This window comes from Aphidius gifuensis, linkage group LG6, assembly GCF_014905175.1.
Source record: "Aphidius gifuensis isolate YNYX2018 linkage group LG6, ASM1490517v1, whole genome shotgun sequence".
In the NCBI taxonomy this organism is placed as follows: domain Eukaryota; kingdom Metazoa; phylum Arthropoda; class Insecta; order Hymenoptera; family Braconidae; genus Aphidius; species Aphidius gifuensis.
Genome location: NC_057793.1, coordinates 5,115,991 through 5,134,302, shown reverse-complemented (window position 1 = coordinate 5,134,302; position 18,312 = coordinate 5,115,991). Strand labels below are relative to the sequence as shown.

At 27.9% G+C, this 18,312-nt stretch overlaps 1 protein-coding gene across 1 annotated transcript in view; it reads right to left on the bottom strand.

Moving 5' to 3' along the window:
* Nucleotides 1–1,404: 1,404 nt before the first annotated feature.
* The window catches only part of LOC122858998, a 48,231-nt gene continuing 31,323 nt past the window's right edge, over nt 1,405–18,312 (bottom strand). Inside the window, exons 4-6 of the mRNA XM_044162309.1 lie at nt 18,137–18,270; nt 5,581–5,824; nt 1,405–3,146 (exon numbers count right to left, since the gene is read on the bottom strand). Of these exons, the coding sequence (XP_044018244.1) occupies nt 3,061–3,146; nt 5,581–5,824; nt 18,137–18,270 (464 nt within the window). The 3' untranslated portion in view covers nt 1,405–3,060. The remainder of the gene's footprint in view (nt 3,147–5,580; nt 5,825–18,136; nt 18,271–18,312) is intronic.

Sequence of the window (18,312 nt, the reverse complement as noted above, 5' to 3'; positions counted from 1 at the left end):
TCTTGCAAAATCGGACCCAAGTTCAATTGGTGAAATATCTTCCAGGGTGAATGGAAAATTCGATTGAATGGTTACGTTAAATGAGCCTTCAGAACTCAGTGAAACGTTTGATTACTGTGATTGTTTCTAAGTGATGTTTAATGAACTGTTTTATGATTTAAAAAAAAAAAAAAAGAATAATTATTTTTCAATTATTTTAATTTAAACTAACTTTTAATTTTCATATATATTTTAAAATATTTTCTTAAAGCTAATTTAATTCTGTATATCGCATAAATGATATATTTTTCTTTTCTACATGTTGGATATTTACAAATCATCTCATTTAATATCTCACAGGAAAATAATATTTGTTTGATATTTACCATCAAGTTTTTGTATATTTGTACAACTTGAACAAGTAAACATACGCAATAAATTTTCCTGTTGTAATATATATATTTTGAATCATTGTTCATATGCAAAAGTAAATATTGTTTTAATTGCAATTAAACGCTTGAAAAATTTTGAGGTTTTCCAAGTATACATTATAATAGAAAATGTGTATATGAAATAGAATAATAAGGAATAAGTTTAGTTTACTTTCATATCACAAACTGAATAGAAAGCCAATAGAGTTTTCAACAAATAAGAGTCAATTTACAAGGGAAGCACTTGATGATGACACACGTTATAAATTTTATGTTTTATTAATGTAGTATCTATATACTTTGAGAAGCCATATAATCACAGTGAAATACATTCGGTATACTATTATGAAACAACCAATGAATATGGTTACTGTTTGATGGTTGCTATGAAATAGTGGTAGACAGGTAAACGCCACAGGAAACAAAGTTTATTTATCAGCTTGAAGGTCTTGTGAATAGATGTAGTTCCAGGCCATCAGTTTTACATGTATATGTATAAGTACACAAATGTGTTTATCCATGTGTGTTACAATTTACCATAGCTAAAGTATTTTCAGTATAGAGTCCTTTGGACTATCCAGCTACTCTATAACCAAAGTAAATAGTTACACAGTGTCAACCAGCTTTGTATATATATATTCTAGTCAGTTAATACTCAATCTCACTTGGAAATATCCCTTTACCCAAAATTACATTAAACTTACTTCATCATGTGTCTAATGATATGCATATCTCACTCAATGAAAAATAATAAATAACACAAAATAATGAAAATTCAATTATTACAGATTTATTATTTTTTATTTTGATATTTTTATTTTCATACACAACAATAAATATTGACATAACAGAAGTAGCAGTTTCTTAGTAAGTGTATTTTTCTTTTTTTTTTTTTTTTTACTTTTTTAAATATACATATGCGTTGTTTGAAGGAACTGACACATCGAGAAAGTTTAAATGTTCACTGAATCTCGCTTTGGTGTACACCTGAGTGTTGTATTTGTCTATGTAAGTGTATATAAATATATATATGTGTGTATGTGGCTGCTTCTTCCGGACTTTGAAACTCTGGCAGCATTACCGTATTTTCAAACAACGTGGTTTATACGTGCAAATATTCCAATAAGAACGTGGATGGGGCGTTGAGTGGTTTCAATTTGGTAAAAAAAAAATAAACCAAAAAAAAGAAAAGAAAAATGAAAGAAAAACAAAGTTTGAAAAATTTGCTGCACAGCTGGTGGTAGAAGAGTTTGTTTTACTCGGATATTTTCAACGCGTGTTTCTCATTTTAGCACAGACTGTCCTAATGTGAATGCGTGTATATTTATAAGTATGTGTGCACATTTCCCATTAGCGTTAATATCATATGAACTTTTTATTTCAATTAGATTATTTTTTATGTATTTTTTTTTTTTTCACTTGTGTCTAGATTTTTTAATTACTTTTGTTTTTGTTTTTTATTTGTAAATTTTGTTCCTTCAAAAAAGCTCTTTTTTCTCTCTCTCTCTCACACACCCACACACATACATTACGGTGTATTATCACTCAACGGCCCGTCTGAGCTTTTATACATTTGCCAGAATTTACTGGACAATATATCTACGTATAATTAATGGTTTTTTTTTTCAAAAGACACAAAGTGCCTGGAACACCCAGGAATGTCCATACAAGATATTTTTTTATACTTGTTTTTTTATTTTTGTAATTTTATTATAATTTTTTTTCTTGCATTTAAACTTAATTCAAATTTATTTTTTTATTCTTATTATTAATTAACCTTAAATTGCCGTATTATGACCAAGATTAAACGTTTCTATGTACAGTATATAATAACGATGAAATACACTTTGGTGAAAATTTATAAATGACAAAAACATAACGCAAATTTTAAGAATTTTTTTTGATTTTTGAAAATTCAAATTTTACTTTTTATTTTAATTTGTTTTTAATATTTTATAATGGCATTTAATTCAGCAGTATGAACAATTTTTTTTTTTTTTTTGAATAAATACATTTTTGTTTAGGTAAACTTTTTTAAATAAAAAAAAAAAGTGCAATTTGACATATTGCATTGTCAAGTATTGATAAAAAAAATTTTAAACAAATGGATTTTCTATAATCATTAAAATTTTCATACTGATTATATGTAGTTGTCATTTAAACAAATTGACAATAAAAAAAAATACAATTGATTTTGCCATTGATACGAAAGTGTTTGTATGTATTTTTTATTTATCGTTATTTATATTTTTAAATATTTAACAGAGGCAATGAAACAAAAATATATATACTTTTATTTATATTTATTTGTATTTTCTAAAAAATTTATTCTTATATCTAATTTTCAATGAAACTTATATAAAAAATTACATAAATTAACGTTTTTTTTTTTTTGTTAGTTTTGTATTACTTATTTTTATTTTAATTATGCCGTTTTTTATTTTTTTTGCTTTGTTTTGAAAAAAATTTTTTTTTTTTAATAATGCTGACAATAAAATCACATTGCTCATTAAGGATAATCAGCCAATTTTATTAAACTGAAAATTAACAGTTCATTTGCAATGTCATTTTTGTAAATTATATTTTTGACTAGTTTTCAACTTTTCTTTTGTGCTGTATATTATTTCATGAGAACTCAAACGTGCCATGACTATCTTAAAAGCATTTGCAGTGCACAGAGACAGAAAATTGTTAAGACACTCCCGTAGATGGTAGAGCTTCTTCCTCCCAACGTAACTGCAACAGATAGAAACAAAAGACGATGCTTGAAAAATGATAAAACTTGAGACATACATCTTGTATAAGAAGACAAAAAAAGTCTTGATGAAATCCTGTTAAAATTGTAATATAGTAAAAGCACAAAGAAATGAAAAAAAAAAATGAATAAAACACATTGACAAAGACAGAAGACAATAAAAAAAAAAATAAAAATATCGTATTTCATTGATTTTTCGATAAGAGTTGATCGGATCGTACGTCAAGTTGAAGATTTAAATATTTCGTGGGTAAAAAAAGAGAGTAAAGTGAAAAAAAAAAAAAAAATATTGAAAATACAGTTAGATCGTGTCATGAGGGACAAAGAGAGTAGAAAACTGTACAGAGAATCGGGTGATATATCAGGTAGTGAAAAACGATCTTCAATATTTTCTCGCCTGGGGGACATGTTGGCCGAAGCAACATGAAAAACCAACTGTTCAAACAGATGGTGTATGTTAAAAAAAAATAAAATATACATAATATTTTTATACATAAATTGATATACAAAAAAGGTATGAGCTACTGTACCATCGTTTAACCATTAATGTCAATTTTTCCAAGTCAATTTTTATCTAAGTAAATTGTTTTTTTTTAAGTGTCAATTTAAAATATCAAGATGATTAGACTGGCACATTGCTAACATTACACATTTGGGAATATTGCAAGAAACTGAAAGAGCTCCCATTGGAATTGAACAATTTAATGTTAAAATTAGGAATCGACCTCAAGTATAAATGTGAAATGTCCAAGTCTTGAGCCTAGTAAGATGCTTGCTATAATATACTTTACACCTTTGGGAGTTTTCCCATTATCATTATTGATCTTTAGTAAAACTTGATAGTTCTATACAGACATATATTATGAAAAAAAAAAAAAAGATAATGATAGTCCCAGTGGTGATGATAGTAGATCACACAGGACCAACTATAGTTGATTGTCATTGTTACAAACCAACTAAGAAGTTTCGATAAACGTATGACTGTATATATATATAGATTTTAGTTTGTTAAGTTGATGGTTGAGATAGATAATGTAAGATGAGAGAAATTCTTTTTTTTTTGTTTGCCAAAGGTAATATTGAAGGTAGTTTGTTGTAAAGAATAAATTTATTCTGTACATAGTTTTTTGAGAAGAACGCCCAAGTGTAGTTTACATGAGACTAAAGCGACCTGAATAATCAGGTATGCAAAGGTTTGATAACGAGAACTCGTAATACAGACAAGGTTTTACAAAAGTAAGCTTTCTCAGCTTTCTCATTGGATTCCATATACATTATACATATATAGTATTGCATAGGTGTATATGAACCTTTACATCAAGAGCATTTTAACCTTGGTTGTGTATAGTGAAAATTGTGAAATTTTCTCGTACACATGGAATATAAAGTCTTCGCGTCGCGCAAAATTTTCAATTCACAAGGGAGCATGTAGCTTGGGGATGATATGTATGCTTTGAAAAATATACGTATATATATGTGTGTAAAATATTGTATGCGCGAGAGTACAGAAAAGGGAGAATATAATCCCAGTCTGGGTCTTAATGGAAATATTATGGATTTGATGAATATATTTAACAAAAACACAACAGCTCTATTCATATATATATATAATATATATTTACATTTAATAATTTTTTTTTTCTTTTTTAAATTGAAAAAAAAAAATAAAACCTTTAGATATATTATAAAATTGAATTTGTTAACAGTATTTTTTCCCCCCCCTTTTTTTTTTGAATATTTTATCAATTTTTTTTTTATTAAATTTGTATATTTCATAATCAACATAAGTTTGAGTGTAAAATAACAAAGTTTGAGATTATTCAATACTTTAGTATACCTATGGGAGAGAAAGAGGATTAGTGATTCGGGATTTAGGTAATTCACGAAGCCAGCTTGGTAAGGGAATACACCTTACGTTATCCAAATGATATATACATATATATATACAACTATCTATGCAAGTGGTTTACGAGGTGGCAAAGTTTCGTAACATTGAGTCAGTCTCCAAACTCATTCACCCTCATCCCAATTTTGTGATAACTACCAAAACCTTTTTCTCCCTTTTCTTCTCTAGTCTCTTTATCTATCTCTCTTTATATTCAAAAGCTTGACGTCTTTACCAGTATACGTCTTTGTTTTCTAGCATCACAGCCAAGTTTGAAACAAGACTCTAAATTTGGCAGGTTGTCTGTATTTTCCTGTCGCCCGTGGGCATCGTCCAAAACACTTTCTTAAGACTGTTCAAGCAATCTCCATTTTAACATGACAATTTTACTTGTAACATGCAGACATCTATCTTGTTATTATCAAATTTTCATTGTAATTGTTTTTTTTTTTTTTTAAATCATAAAATTTATATTTTCATTTATTAAAAAAAAAAATAAAAAAATAATAATTTATTTTCATTTACTTTACCTCTTTCTGGCACTGGTTCTCTGAGGCCTGTTCCAAGATAACTTGTATCACTGACATTCCGATATATTCCTGGTATTTGTGCAATACATCGTAAATTCAACTGGCCATTTTGAAAATGAGATTGTTTTAGTTCAATACTCAGTTCACCCAACTGCAATTCATAATCATCCATGTATGCTGAATTACTACTGCCCACATAGTAATCTGATTTTATTTTTTCCTGTCTTGCATTTGTCTGGCCAACCTGAAAGAAGAAAAAATATATTTCTTTTTTAATTTTATATATTTTTTTTTTTTTGCTAATTATCACTATTACAAAGTAAATAGACGTTTTTTAATTTTTTCTTTTTTTAATTATAGAGAAATATAAAAGAACGAGAAGTCAACAGAATTAATTAAAAAATTAAAGAGCTACATTTAGTTTTTTATCGTAATTTTTTTTCCTTTTCTCCCTTTCTTTCTGTCTCTGACGCGTAATTTTTTTTGTTCTGTAAATACATAGCATACTACCCTTATTTTTTCTGAATTTAAATTTCGCTTGCGTAATCATCTCACTTATACAATGTGTGATTGTGTATATATATATAAGTATGCATACAAACTAGTCGGCGGAAAAAAATATGTAACGATCGCTTAAAAAAAATTGTATAAAAAAAAAATGATGAGAAAAAAATATATATCTATATTTTTTTTCTTTTTTATCTTTATTTTATTTCCCTTGCGATATTGTACAAAAATGATGAGCTTAAAATACACAAGGCACAATATAAAGTCTTATGTTTAATGCAATGATTTTATCGATCCTCGGTATAAAGCCAAGATAAAAAAGGGGCAAAAAAAAATAGTGAAATTATTCACCCCGCAGTTATAAATTCTCCATTCATTTTAATCATTGACCAATGGTTATACATAGAGCAAAGTATAATCTTGATTGTGGTTAGTTTGTGTGTATGTACATGCATGTGTGTATTTAATGAGACATGATAGCTAAGCGGATGTGCCATAATAGTCTTGTCTTTGAGTGATTCTGAATGGAATACGTCTGTCAAAGTGTTATGACTGACCCTTATTATGTGTTTTATTCAAAACTGTAAAAACATGCTTTTACATTCAGTAGTAGTATTCACCTGGATAAAATTTAATTCCCAGTAAACTTGCACCAAAGACAAACAAAGATCCTAGTTAAATTATTCTGAATAATACCACTTTCTAAACTGTCCTTCTATTACAAAATAAAAAAAAAAACAAAAATATAGTAAAACTGGGTATATTGGTGCACTATGAAAATAAATGTGAGACAACATCAAATACTTCAAGGTCTTTTGATCCAATGAGTACTTGGGTATATATATTATACGTTCAATGGTTTGTATTCGATGAAACGTGTATAATTATACAAACTTGGGTGTCTGTAACTGGAATCCTTGCACTCAATGGTGTATATTCACTGAAATGCACTTGAACCTTGAGTATATTCTAGGCTAGTGTTGTATGCTTCACACCACAAAGAATTGTATATATATATATTTATAAAAGCTTGAATATATATTATTCCAAGCTTCACTACAGAGAATATACATCCAGACAATATATGTCCTTTGCACTCTCTCATTCCAATTCTACAATACACATATACACATTTCAGTTTTTTGCAAAGAAGAGTGTCCCACAATGTCGTTTTCTACCACAAATTTATGCTCTTCCGGGTCTCGTGAATTTTGCCAAACGACGGAAATTTCTCTTCTGCTTATTTTATTTTTTATTTTATTTTTTTTTATATTTTTTTTCATGTTTAAATTTTTTTATTATTATTTCAAAGGAAATTTTTTATTTTTTCAAAGCCAGTGAAAAATGATGACTCGTAATACATACGTATGTTTTTATAAGGAAAAAAAAAAAAATATAAAAAGATTTATTATATTGTTTATTTATGATACTTAATCTTTAATGATATATATAAATAAAATCTTTGACCAAGTGCAATTGTATGTAGTTGTAATATTGAGAGTCCAGTTTTGGTGGTTAAAACTTGGAGAAACATCACGCCTTTTAGTCTCTGTATCATTGGAGTTTGATAGTACATACTTGAATAGTTATCTTAGTTGTGCCAAGTTGCATTGAGTTTAAAGGGTGAACTCATTTTAGAGGACTTGAGGGAGTGGTTGGCCAATCCACCTTTTACTGCTGCAAGCGCATCCACTTGAAACCTTGAAACTTCGTATACATGCAAATTTAAAATGGGAAAACGAGTAGACGAATTTCAATGCTTTTTACCGTTGAGGCTCATTCAGCTTGTAACACTCGCGTATTCTGGTCTTTGTTTTTGTTTTTTTTTTTTTTTTATTTTTATTTCTCACTCTTCTTCGTTGTACTCATTCCCCAAATACTCTTCGAGTTTTGCATTGCTCTACACTCTGTTATCCTTTTTTTCATTTGTTTTATTATTCTGTCATTTCTTTTTTTTTTTTTTTTGTTCTTTGTTTTTTCGTTTTCATCACTTGAATTTCTACTCACGTTGAGATTGCATTTCTCTCACTTTTTAGTGTGGTATATTTGAGTGGTTTTTGAGCTTGCTTTTTCTATTCTTATTTGTTTTAATTTTTTTTTTTTTTTTTTGATTATATGAGATAACGTTTACATAGATGAGAATTATATACAATAAAACAAAAAAATAAAACTAGGTAAATTGAGATACATATATTTTAGTGAGCACTTGCCACAATTATAAAAGCAGTAATTTAAATGTTGAAATACTTTGACATATATAATTATAGTTTGGATTAAAATTTAGAATGTTTTTATGAATATATATGATTTTGTTTAATTAATTATGATAATTGATAACACATGATAATTTATCATTCGAAATAGATGGTACTTGAAAATGATGTTTTTGGCCTTGAGTTGACTATATATATCGTAGAATTTACAATAACGTGAATTGCAATATTAGTGTGTATACATATATGCATGTACTTTTGTAAATGCGTGAACCCGAAAGTGCAGTATCACAATGCTGACTCAATAAATCATGTCATGAATATGAGGCGCGAGGTTGGTCATTCGAAACAGGTTGAATGTCCGTAATAACCACCGATGGCAATGCCACTTCAGTATCACCATAGCATGTGTGTGTTTACGAGCTTCAAGGGGCATATAACTACGACTATAACATACTAAAAATATTCCCGTATTCTCATATATATACAATACAACCAACAGAATATTCAATTTAGATTCCACCTCGATTCTGCGTATATATACTTACTTTTATTGTTTGGCAATGCCTCAGAGAGTAAGAAAGAATATAAAAAAATAAATGGGGATAACAAAAAAAATAAACTAAATAAATAAATAAATGAAATGTAATAACCAGCTGAAATTGGTAAATATTGAAGCCTGGAAAAACCTATCTTCTATGATTTAAAAATTTCACAATCTCATATCATTGACTGACTCAATACATAAAGATACAAACATTTGATATTGATATCAGCTCATTTTATATTCACTTCTTTATATCTGCCTTAAAACTTTTGCCATTTAAAGAAAAAAAAAAAAAATGTATATGGTGATCGTCATCTTTGTCGATTCTGGATTCATATCGCAATTTTTTTACTGAAATTTTTATGGTCATCGATTAAAAAAATAACGAAAAAAAAAAAAAACCCGATCTTTGGTTATAAAGCTTACGTTCATGGTAAAAACAAAATAAAAGAAAAAAAAAAATTTTGATGGATTTTACTGGCGATACTACTTTTTTTTTTTTTTTATGAGCATTTACGAATGAGCGTTTTCAATTCCAAAGTAAAAAGCTTGCTCATGAATGGCCAATTATCGACAAAGCTTCTGATTCACAGTGTAGAAAGTGCAGTCGATAACAGACTGTAAAAAAAAAAATAAAATATAATAAAAGTTATAATAAAAATAGTAATAATAAATAATATAGGAAAAAAATAAAAAAAAAGTAGATGTTTCATCGACGTACCTACGGCTTTTTCAGTCTTAAAATCGGTCTAGATTTATGCGCATCAAGATATCCACTTTTTCTGAGATTGCTACTCAACATTTTCACTAGAAAATATATTTCAGGTGCGAACGAGCCAAGTAGAAATTTGTTACACTCTCCAATAAAGAAAGAAAAAAAAAATATACTGAAAGTATTTTTCTAAAGATAAAAAAAAAAAAGTTTTTTTTATTATATTGCTTTTATCTACACCATCTATCTTTCACGTGGATTAGTGGTGTCCAATAAACAATGACCTTTATTTATTCTTAATTGTTATCTTGAGATCTCATCCATATACATTTTTTTTTATTTTTATATTTCACAAATATATTTATAAATAGATTTTTCATTTTCCAAAAGTATATAACTATATACAGTTGAATTTAATTAAAAAAAAAACATAGAAAAAAGTTTTCAATTTATAAAATAATAATTTACTTTAAAATTGATAAAAAAGTAATTTAAATAAAAATTTTATTTCAGTACTTATAATATTTAGTGCACTCAAAAACCATTGAGTATCACTCAACATATATACGAGTGGTGCTCTCGAAAATTTTGATATAATATTTGTGTTAATTTGTACTTGCGGTGATGCATGGCAGAGAATGAGAGAAAAAAGAGAAGAATCAAATGCAGGAAAATGAAATGTACATTTAAAAAAATATAGTTAGTTTGTAGAGCAAAAGCAAATAGTGTCATGGAAAACCAAGTGACTATGAGGTTGTAAATTTCAATTTTGCTATCTCTATATGTATACATATATTGCTTCTTCTGTTGGCCAATGTGTGGATAAGCGTTGGATTTGAGCTTGTACGATAGAGTTTTGTAGATTACTTGTCTCTAGTCTATCTAGTATATATATAAAGTTGGTTTTTGCGCGTATCCGGTTACAGTGTAATAGCTACGATTAAACTTTATGAACTCGATCGGACTGGCAAGTTCAAGCTCTCGTTGAGACAGACGGCCGACTGATTGCGGATGCTTGAATCCTCAACGACCGACAGAATATTCCGCAACGATTGAGTTTTACAAGCATCATTCTACATGAATAAATTTACCTAATATACAGATTAAATATATCTATATTTAAAAAATAAAAAATAAAATATATCAGCAAAAATTTTTATTGCTAAACTTTTTTGAAATAAATCATTTCAACTAATTCAATAGTCGAAATATAAAATTTTAAATGTATTCACAATGTATTTTGTTGGTTAGTCACTGATAAAATAAAATGAGAGAAAAATTTTATACATCTATACGTTCACCGGTTAAATATTGACATGACAAACTGACGCTCCGATTTACAATAGACGTAAAGGCCACATTCAGTTATGCAATTCGTAATCATGACTGTCAGGAGAATGTTTAGAAGCCCGGAACGTTTGGTAAATGGCAAACTAGAAACTGGTTTCATTGCTGGAATGCACTAGATATCAGAGAGGAAAGTGGGTGAGGAGGGTTGGTTGACGTTCAATTCACGCGTCGAAACGTAGAAATATTTGCTGCAGAAGCATTGCATCGCATCGATCTTCCCACAATGTTTTGAATCTATGTATGAACAGTCATACCATTTTGCATACTCAGTGTCATCTCACTTTTGTTCGATAATAAATATTCTACAGTATACATTTTTTTTTGAAAATATAGTTTCAAATATCTCAAGATAATTTAAAATATTATTTTAACTATTTTTTTTTCAACTCAAAATCACTGAAACATTACAAAATGTAAATTATCTTATTATTTACATACTTACAGTAGTATGAAAAATAAAATTAAAGAAAATACGATGAAATGAATAAAAGATTGACGTGAAAAAATAAAAAGTATTTCATTTTCAAAAATACTGTGATTTTAGTTGTTTATGGTTATTTATATAAAAATATAGATATAAAAGGTGAATATTTTTATTCTATTTACATGAAGTGAAGAAAAAATTTGACTTGCAAAAAATTTCATTTTGCCAAAACATTTTATGAAAAGTGAATTTTTTTTTTTTTTTTTTTGTTATAGAGTTATACGTGTGCAATAATAAATTTTGCATTTATTTGTAAAATTTTAAAAAGCATTTTTCCATATTAAATTGTAAGGTAAAAAGTTGACTGTACATTGTCAGCCAGATTGTTTTGTATCTGGATGGCAAACAATATTGTAACGATCTGATGATAATGGTGAAAACGTTTAGGGTTGGTTGGAGCAATCTTTTTACCCCTCAATATAACCCATAAACTTCTTGCATCTTGCCCTGACTGTTGCTATAGAAATAATAGCATTTACGTGGTACACCGAACGAGACTAGTAAAACGCATCTTTGGTTTATATCTGTATATATATAATATATAAATAAATCTGATAGAGAACAAAGCCATTTGATGAAGATAGAACACATAAACGATATTCCATTTGGCCCTATCGTATTTTCTTAACACTATATACTCAGTGAAATTTATAAGTCAAATCCTCACGTGCTTTAAGGATTTTCAAAATCTTCTTTGCCTTCTTAAAATATAGGAAACTCGTTGTTCTCATTTCCTTCAGCTTTGTCTATTGTCTGTCTTTTTCATACTTTATCATGCAATAATACCTTTCAGTGTTTGCAAATAGTGTTTCTATAACAAAGCGATCTTTGCACTGAATCCATCAAAATCTTCAAACAAGTCTCTTGCCATATTCAATCTCAATCGTTCTCTGTGATCAAAATTGTTTGATATAAATATCTGACTTATTCATATTGTTTCTATTTTTTTTTTTTCAACATTTTGATATTTTATTTTTTCTATTTTTTAACGCTTGAAAATATTTATTTTTTGTCCATTGATATTTAAATTAAATCAAAATATCAATTGATTTTTTTAAAAAAAAACCCTGCTCCCTTGATATAGTGAATAATTAATTTTGAATTCAATAGAGTTTTTGATGTCACTTTGATATTTTGTTTCATTATTAATGTATTTGTACTTTGTTTAAAAAATGTCTATGATATCATTTCACATATTTCAATATTTTCAATAATGAAATATTATTATTTATAAATTGAACCAATTTATTCAGCAATTTCTCTTGTGTTCACCAACTAAAATATTTTCCACTAAACCGCCCAATTACAGAGACAATAAATTTTACTTACCAATAAACTCAGCAATGCATTATTTGTCAAACTAGTTGGAAAACAGAGTTTTATATAAAAGTTAAATAAAATTTTATTTGAAAGTAGAAACACGCTAAAATTTCTACAAATTAAACTTCATTTGTAAGTATATATATATACACACGATATCCGACTATTCGGTAATGTAGCTTTTTCGTTTGTATACATGAGTTAAACCAAAAACCCCGAACCAAAAAGGTATAGTAGACAACAGAGTATTATAAGCGTCTGTGACGATGAAAATACATTGAAATACTACATAACATTTAAAAGCAGGCCGAGTTAGATGAGGTGAAATATAACATAAAATTTACCTCAAATATTAGCAAAGGGTAAATGCGTTTGCTAAACATAAAAGATGTAAATAATGCTAGGTCTAGCTTAAAAGCTCTTGAGTAAATTTTAACTATTTAACTTTTAATATAAAGATTTATAATGTGAAAATATACACATATACAATTTACAGAAAATTTTAATTTCAAAAGATATAATATAATTAATTATTAACTCAGAGTTTTAAAGTACTCTTGAAATAAAATAGTAAATGAAAATGGAAATTGGGTTATCGATAAGATCAAATGAAACAGTGAAAACCGTTGATGAATTTGAAATGAGATAGCCTTTCTCATTTGTCATTTGAAAATGAACTTGACTTATATATCTATAGTAAAATGCTATTTAGTTTTGTTGATAGGAGAGTAAAACCAATTGAAATTGTAAAATAGAAAATGATTATATATATAGAATTTGCCACCAATGGTTTCTTCACGTGAAAACAATAGATTCATCTGCATCTAGCTTCCATTATTCGATCAAACCTTGTCTATATATATCGAACTTTGTCTTGATAAGTAAGTTTTGTCATAGTGTCTATAATGGAATACTAGTTTGGGTTAACAAAGTTCTTGGATGAAGGACCAAACCATATCCTCAACAACGAAAAGCATCAGAGTTGCCAGGATCACTCAACTTCAACTATGCTTAGCACCCATTTCGCGGTTTCCTGCTGTTACTGTTGTTACTCTGTTGCATCCATCTTGTCTCAACATCTATTTATACTAACGTTACAGCTAATAAACGAGAACCACGATTTACCCAAAACGTGATGTGGTTCATGAATACGATGTTGTAAAATGTATATATATAATATATTTTATGGAACCTCAGCAGCCGCCCTCTTTCCCAAAATTATCTCTCTTACAATTTTGTTGCTGTTTGAAATCGATGATCAAATTCATCTCAAATGAAACTTGACCACAATTAGGGTGAGCTGATTGTATGATATATATAACCAATATACCCTTGTATGGTTCAATATAACCAAGGCTTCATATACGTGTAAATGATAATAGCTAGTTACTGGCAACTGAGTTACCCCACTCTTGATTTCTCTGTGTGGGGCTTTGGCAGAATAGTATCATGATCCTCAGCCAGCACATACTATTCATGAAACCCGAACATTGTTGGATATGCTCTAGTTCAAATGGCAATTACATGCTGTTTCATTTGAGGTTAATTCCGCAGGGGCTGTTTGCCATTAATGAAAATCTATTGGTTAATGTTTTTACTTTTAGTTTTATAATAGAAAAAAAAAAAAAAAACATTTCAAAAAATAGAAGAAAAAATATATAAATAAAAAAAACTGGCAAACAAATCCACCAGCTAGAAATAAATTACGATAACGTATATCTATATTGAATGTCTTTCATTTCTCATGGATGTTAAATGGCAAAATGTCGCAATGAATGGATCTATGTGGTGGCAATAAGCCACGAGAGAGAATCTACGAATGAATAAATATATGTATATAGTGAATTTGATATAATCGTAATTACAGTGATCAAAGGTGTATATGCGCTGTTATTTATTTCATATCATGGAAATGAGTAAAATTTATTTTCATTAAATGATGCTTTTAATAAAGATCAAAAGTCAGGCAAATAAATAAATGAAAAAATTAAATTAAAATGAAAAAAAATAAATAAAAACATTTTTTCTGTTGGATATCAGGTGAAATAAAGTTAGTTTTCTTGAGACATCTTGAAATTGTTTGTTATAAGATCCTGCGTTGAATATTTACTTACTTGAAGTAAACAATGCATTCAATTTCTCAACTCAACACAATGACCAAGCACATTGTATCATAGTATCTCTCTTTGAGTACGAACACACAGTTGAATACTTGCTTGTCGACCATGCTAATTCGTTACAGGATATACACTACAAAGTTGGGTGTAAGCTTTCATTATGTTGTGTCTACGAATTTAATTATGCTACTGTATATATAGTGGTGGTTTAAATGTGGATACTGTTTATATGTATGATAGTACTGTGTGATGGTGTTGAGAGATTGGTGTTATGCGAGAAGGTTCATCTAGAGTTTCCAAGTGAAAGCAAACGACAATGTCTTCTACGTGTGTACGCCAATGTTCAGTGAATTTATTCTTCTCTCATCTAGTCTTGATGAATGTATCAAATTATTCTCTTTACTTTTACATATATATATATTTTTTTTTTAAGTTTATTTTTACACTTATGTTTTCATATTTCAATGTTACTTTAGATTCAATTGTTTAGTCGACGACAATACAGTCCTGGTTATTTGATATACTTTTAAAAATAAAAAAAAATATCTCAGCCAATTATTTACAAAGCTTCTGTAAGTCTTCCCCTCCTTCCCACATTAAGCTATCAAATATTTAATTATTTTTAATTCATGTTTTGATAAAATAAATATACAAACTTATATATTTTTCACTTAAAATTCAGTGTCTTCCATGTTTTCATAACATGCTATAAACATTAATTTTTTATTTATTTTTATTTTTGTATTTATTTTAAAACATGCTATAACTTTTATTTTGTTATTGCATTAACAAGATCCCTAAAAGCCAAGGCCATTAAAATAAAAATTATTTGACACTTGATCTGTGTTACTATTTTTCCATCACGTACAAAAACTTGATGAATATTTTTATTTTTCTTATGTAAATATATATTCATATGTTATTCATTTATATAAAAGTAAATATTTTTAATCAAATTAGTATAGTAGAATAGTAATTGAATTTTTTAAGAGTTATAAAAAAAAAAAATAACACAAATAGATAAAAATAAATTGAAATAGAAAAAAAAAAAAAAAAACGACATCATACTTCAGGGAATAAATCCAGAATAGGAAACTGTAAGCTTGCACCCAAGAGCCATCCCAGTTGTTGTTTTACAGTCTATCAAGACCATAAGACTTACTTGGTGAACCATCACCAAGAAGAATCGTATCGTTCATAAACTCATACATCTACAAAACGTATAATCTCCAAGAAAATACGTGTATCTTTTGGAGTAACATGACATCGTCAAGTCTTGGGAAAATTAAATAAAATGAACTGAAAAAATACATCCTAAACCCAAATAAAAAATGATATAAAAATAATAATAATAATAAAGCACACAAATAATCATAATAAAAAAAGAAATAAAAGCGAAAAAAAAAAACATTCTGAGCAAATAAAAGCAGTGTTAGTCTTGTGTTGAGCTCAAGGTGACGGGAATAAGACTCATGTGTTTGGTTCCCTACACAATCGTTACCATCCCATCAAATTTATCACGAATATATGTTGTCGGTGTTTTTCTCTCTTTAGCCATGAACAAATATATTTGTTCACAGCTAAAGAATAAAAAAAAAAAAAAGGGCATAGTTTGCAAGTACCATAACCAATATGACTCATTCGAGGGGTAAATGTTTTTGTTAGGGTCAAAATATATTTACGTCGATTAGGACTGGGATGTTGTAATCATTTTTATTTTATGTATGTTTATGGCTTATGTGTTATTTGACTATCAATATACTATAAAAAAACAAACATGTGTGTAATTGACATAATCCAAGCAATTTTATGTTGACAGTTGTGTCTATATAGAAAAGAAAAAATATAAATGTGAATAAAAAAAAAATATGTATACATTTGTATAATATGAAATAGAAATAATAAAAAGATAACATGAATTTGTTAGCTCGTTTACTTGGTCAGAGGTTACTTGTTTATCGCATTTGTATGGCTACTTGTCTGACTAGGTTGTGCAAAAGGGGATGCGACTAATGGACACTGCTTCGTAGAGCTGATTACCCGAGCAATAAATAGACTAAATGGTCGTTAAAGAACGGCAAAGGGTCAAAAGACTGAGCTTACAAAATTCATCAATGTCTCATAAATGATTTGTTATTAAAACACTCAATTATTTAATAAATTTTATTCATTTTTTAATATATACTTTTTAAATTTCTATTATAAAATTTAATTGATTAATATTATTATTATGATTATATTTATAAACTTAATCAATACTTTAATATTTTATCAGTGTATTTGTATTGAAAAAAATTTTTGAGGTTAAATAATAATATTTCATAAAATTGAACAAATACTGTGGAAAATCAACTGGACTTAATTTCCGCAGTGACGTCAAATATGTGTCTAGGAATTAGTTGAGTCAATATTGCATTTTGTAAAATCAATTTAGATCTCATTTTGATTTAGATTTTATATAACATTTTTTTTTTTTTTACTTTGCTTAATTTTTTTTTATAAATAAAATGTTTCCAATTTATTTTTTTTTCGGCTTTTTATTGATTGATTCATTTTTTTTTTTTTTTTTTTAATAAAAAAGTGGTATTCTTTTTTAATCTAGTTTTACACACCCGTATATAGATATAATATATATTATGACAGCAGGTGGTACTAGTGGGATTGCGTGGATATAGGCAGTTAAAGAAAATACAAAAATATAAACTCGGATCACGAAGGAAAGTAATTTTCTCTCATGATGACGGTCGTGCGGAACAGTCCGCGATGAGATGAAGCAAGGGAGGAAAAAAGGGGGTAGTAAGAATAGGGGTGGTTAGGCTGCACACAGTTGAGTCAAAGGAAAAAGTATCCGTAAAAGCTCAAATTGCTTGGATAAAAGCTTGGCGAAAAAAAAAAAAAAAAAAAAACATTTTTCAAACTTTTGGTCAGGACGTTTATTAGATCTGAGTTTGATGTCTAATTCTTTTTTTTTTCCATTATTATTTCGCTTATCATTCAACTCGCAAATGATGGCAAGAGCAATCTAAACATTTCTCATCACCGAACAGTTCACAAAAAAAAAAGAAAAACAAATAAAAAAAAAAAATCAACATCAAACAACTAATTCTTTGTTTCTGACGTGAATTAAATACTATTATACTTGCAAATACTTTGTTATTTGTTTTTTTTTTTTTTTTTCTCCGAGAATAATTTGTTTATTTTTATTTTTTTTTTTTTGTGTCTATTGTATGTATAATAAAAAGAAAAAATTCAGTCACAAAGTTAAGTGACGAAAGAAAAAAAAAGAAAAAAAAAATTGATGCTTACCGGAAAGTTGTTGAGCGTAAAAGAGAATTCAACTGGGGGCTTAGAAGGTGGCACACTACAATTTGCTTTGAGTATGTCTCCAGACTCGTAACGGCTTCGTTCAGATGCGAGAACGGGCCTCGATGATGGCAGTGCTGAAAAACAATAATTTTATTCTAATTTTATTATTATTTTCA